A 3612-nucleotide genomic window follows, 5' to 3' on the forward strand; every position below is an offset into this window, starting at 1 on the left:
AGTTGCCTCCCTTGCGGAGCTCGACGAAGCCCATCTTGGCACTCTGAACACGAGAGTTCTGAAGCCATGCACGGACGATGACGGTCTTGCCATTGTGGGAATCGTTCAGCTCGCGGATTTCGACTTCTTCGGCGTCCTTGCTGAAGACGGGCTTGGTGCCGTAGTTGTCCTGGGCGGGGTCGTCCTCGAGAGTGACAGCGGCGGCTTGCTGGGCGAGCTCTGCCGCGCGCGCAGCCTTCATGGCCTCCTTCTTGGCCTTAGCCTCGGCCTTCTTCGCGCCCTTCTTGGACGTCGGTGCTGCTTCGTCGGCCATGATGCTGAAATTTGTCGTTATTGGTGATTGAGCTCGACACACGATCAGGCGTAGAATTGAGGGGTAAGGTGAGGTACAGCCAGTGTAATGGAGGGGCAATGAGGGGCAGGGTGGGAAAATTTTGGATGTCATTCCACCACGTGACTCTTATACCAGTAATGCACAGACCACTGCAGCTCGGCGTGACGTGGTGGGATGGATTCGGAGAGCTTCTTCTGTCAGACACATGCCCGTGTACTGGACTGTCAAAGTCGATTCGGATTGTAACCACGACTCATTGAGCTTCAAAGATGTAGATGACTCATTTTTAAGCCGCATTTAAGCGTAAAATCGGTAGTCATGCGAGGAAGTCGAGTCTACAAGAGCAATAGGCCGGGACTAGATGAGCTGGTCAATACTGGCGATGATCGTCAACATACCGGGAGCCTAAACAAGTTCACAGATGTTACAGTCAGCATTGGTTTTGAAGACTATCGGATTTCTCTCTTGTCTGATGTGAAGCTCCCATCCACCGTAATGAGTAATTCAAAACTGGCTCAAGTAAACTTGAGCCTAGAGCCAATTACACTCCATGTTCTCCTCATCCTAATTGTCTGCATCACCATTGGCCACAGACATGAGATTCTCGCATTGACATAATCTTTTCTTCTACTTTTATGTGAGACTTCAAGGTCATTCTTAGAGCCTCTGCCTGGACATGCCGTCTTGAAGAGTGAGTTCGAAACCGTCGAAACCTCTTTCTATTGGCGATGAAGGATCTTGGGCCTAGACAAAATCCCTTCCGCAAGCCTTTCTGTCGGTGAGTCCTGGGCAATCATGTCAAGCACCAGATAGACTCAATATGAGGGGTTCAAGCCTATCAACCCTGGCCAATAAAGGTTACATTTTCGACAACTCCAAAAGCACAAAGGAATGTGACATCTCGGCAAAACAATAGGTAAACAAAAGGCACGCTTCTGTTGGGCTCCGTTCATGCTTCTACCCATATTGCGTTGTCATCGGGTCTCTCCCCCTTATATCATCTGTGCAAAATCGTTTCTTCGTTCATACGCCAATCTCTAGCCCCAAACACCTTTAGTCCGTTCCGAGCCTCCACAGACCATCACCGAGGAAATGCGCCTCCTCGACCACAGGCCCCTTGCCCTTATCCTTGACCTCCTTGGTACCAGCAACCAAAAACCCAACAGCGCACGCCTCCGTCTTGCCCTCGGCCATAATAACAACCGGCTCCCCCTTCTCCAGCTCCCGGCTCCACCTCCCTTCCTCGTCGACGCCCTCGGCACCCTCCCGGGGCTCAGGCAAACGGCCGCCCGCGCTCGTCAGCCCGGGGGCCATGAGCGTGGCGCCCGAGAGCACGAAGCGGATGGCGCCGCGGTCGATGCGGATAGTCGGGAAAGCTTGCGGGAAGCGGTGAACGAGCTTGAGGTGCGGGACCAGGGTGGCGTTGTCTTGCTGGTAGAAGAGGGGCAGCTGCTCGCAGACGAAGAGGGAGCAGCGGTCGGGCAGCTTCATCTGCTCGAGGGAGGCCTTCTTGGGCATTACTTCTTCGATGTAGGGGTTCAGTAGGGGATAGCTCGAGAGGAGCGAGTCGCGGAGGGAGCGCTGGACGGAAGACTTGAGCTTCTGCTTCGGCTTGGAGGTGATGCTGCGAGGGCGGGGTAATTTTGTTAGCTTTCCTGCGGGTTTTCTGTGGCTTGATCACTGGCTGTCTGGATATGTGACGACGTACTCTTTCTTGAACATTTTGACGGTATTGAAGTCGACGTCTGCTAAAGAAAAGAAGAGGGTATCACTGGTGTTTTTGGGACGTCGAGATCTGGCGCGTCTGTAGCAGTCTGGTGGTAGTAGATGGTGGGGTTGTCAGGAGCGAGCATCGCCGACGAAAACTGCCCCGCAGTCGGGCGGGCGGGACGGACCAATCATGCACGAATGGAGGGGCAGACGCCTCACGCGCGAGGGGTTCACACTCCTATCATCACGTCACTTTCATCAATGGGAGAAAAGGGACAAATTTCGAGAACTCTTGACTTAGGGGGTTAAAAATCATAATTCTTAAAAAGGTCGTAACTATACTGTCATGCAAAAAGCTCTATCGTAATCCATCATCGCGTTCGCACTCCTGCAGCCCATGCTCAGAATCTCTCCGAGCGCAGGCACAGGAACTCCATCGTTGCGACAGCTCAACCGTGGTTGACATGGGAGACAGTTCCGTCCTCCTTGACGTGGACGTTGAGTCTGTTGGGTCTGAAATCCTTAGTGACCATCATGCCAGGCTCGATAACGCGGGACTCCTCCGGGAGATCCCTCTTGCAGAAGGTCTGGAAAAGCATCGTCGTTAGCACGACCGAGTGTTCTTTCATAGAAGGGGACGTAAGCTCACTGTCTCGTTAGACTCCTCCTCGTGGAGCTTCTTTCCGACCAGCTTGTTGGTCCAGAGCTGAGTCTTGTCATCGGAGTCATTGTTGTTGATACCAGGTACGACGAGAGGCATGATGACGGTTGTGCTTATGAGGTTCTAAGGGTGATGGTTGCTATCGGTAGGTTAAGAGCGTATGTGCTTAGGTATGTGAAGTTTGTGTATTAATAAGGTTGTGTGAGGAGATGAAGACTGGAGTAAGTGTTGGTTTAATAGCGAAGAAGCGTCGTGGACGTCCAAAACAGGAAGGTTGGAGGTCTAGAAGCTGCATCGACCGATGACGTCGGTAATCGTGTGGGGGCGGGGGTTTTGTTTCTCGCAGAACTCAGGGACTGCTCCTCCGACGCAAAGCGCCGCCGGGACGATCTTGGAACCGAAGCACGTCAACCTCTAAATGCCCGGAAGTATGTACATAGGTCATCTCTGATCCCTGTTTCTTATCTTGCTCGGATATAAGGCACTTGGCAGATAACTTTTAGTCCAGATGGGCTTATTCAAGATCAAATTCTCGTCCAAGTCCAAGCCAGATGTGTGCATGTGATTCATAAACAACCAAACTCCATACTGAAATTACTGCGCAGCAGCGATTCATATTGCGAGGGCCGGCCTGGCTGGGTGACGTTCTGAACACATCATTAATACCTTGGCACGTCTATCCATCGATTCAGAACAGAAGTAATGTGTGCTGGGAATATTCAACGCGCGAATAAGATGAAACCATTCACGGAGTTCAAATGAGGAAGGTAGCAGCCACTGTGCCATGTTAGGGAGGTGCACGAACAGGTTGAAGAAAGTTGGCGAGCCCAAGTCTCCACCAACATTGAATTCTCTACCTACCTTACAGAGGAGTAATTATGCTGACCACTTTCGTTATGGAAATTGC

At 51.9% G+C, this 3612-nt stretch overlaps 2 protein-coding genes across 2 annotated transcripts; both read right to left on the reverse strand.

Annotated features, from left to right (window-relative positions):
• Positions 1 to 25: 25 nt before the first annotated feature.
• On the reverse strand, positions 26 to 313 carry BDZ83DRAFT_752880 (uncharacterized protein; the record flags this gene model as incomplete). The annotated part of the gene is made up of 1 exon (XM_060514266.1): positions 26 to 313. A coding segment is annotated over one exon (288 nt), but the record flags the coding sequence as incomplete, so codon positions are not given.
• Positions 314 to 1387: 1074 nt separating this feature from the next.
• BDZ83DRAFT_720152 (uncharacterized protein) lies at positions 1388 to 2804 on the reverse strand (the record flags this gene model as incomplete). Its single annotated transcript, XM_060512249.1, has 3 exons — positions 1388 to 1945; positions 2509 to 2631; positions 2694 to 2804. The coding sequence occupies 3 exons, from the start codon at positions 2802 to 2804 to the stop codon at positions 1388 to 1390; spliced, it is 792 nt and encodes a 263-aa protein (XP_060364102.1).
• Between the last annotated feature and the right edge of the window lie 808 nt (positions 2805 to 3612).

Source organism: Colletotrichum acutatum, assembly GCF_030867785.1.
Source record: "Colletotrichum acutatum strain CBS 112980 chromosome Unknown BDZ83scaffold_56, whole genome shotgun sequence".
NCBI classification, from domain to species: Eukaryota; Fungi; Ascomycota; class Sordariomycetes; order Glomerellales; family Glomerellaceae; genus Colletotrichum; species Colletotrichum acutatum.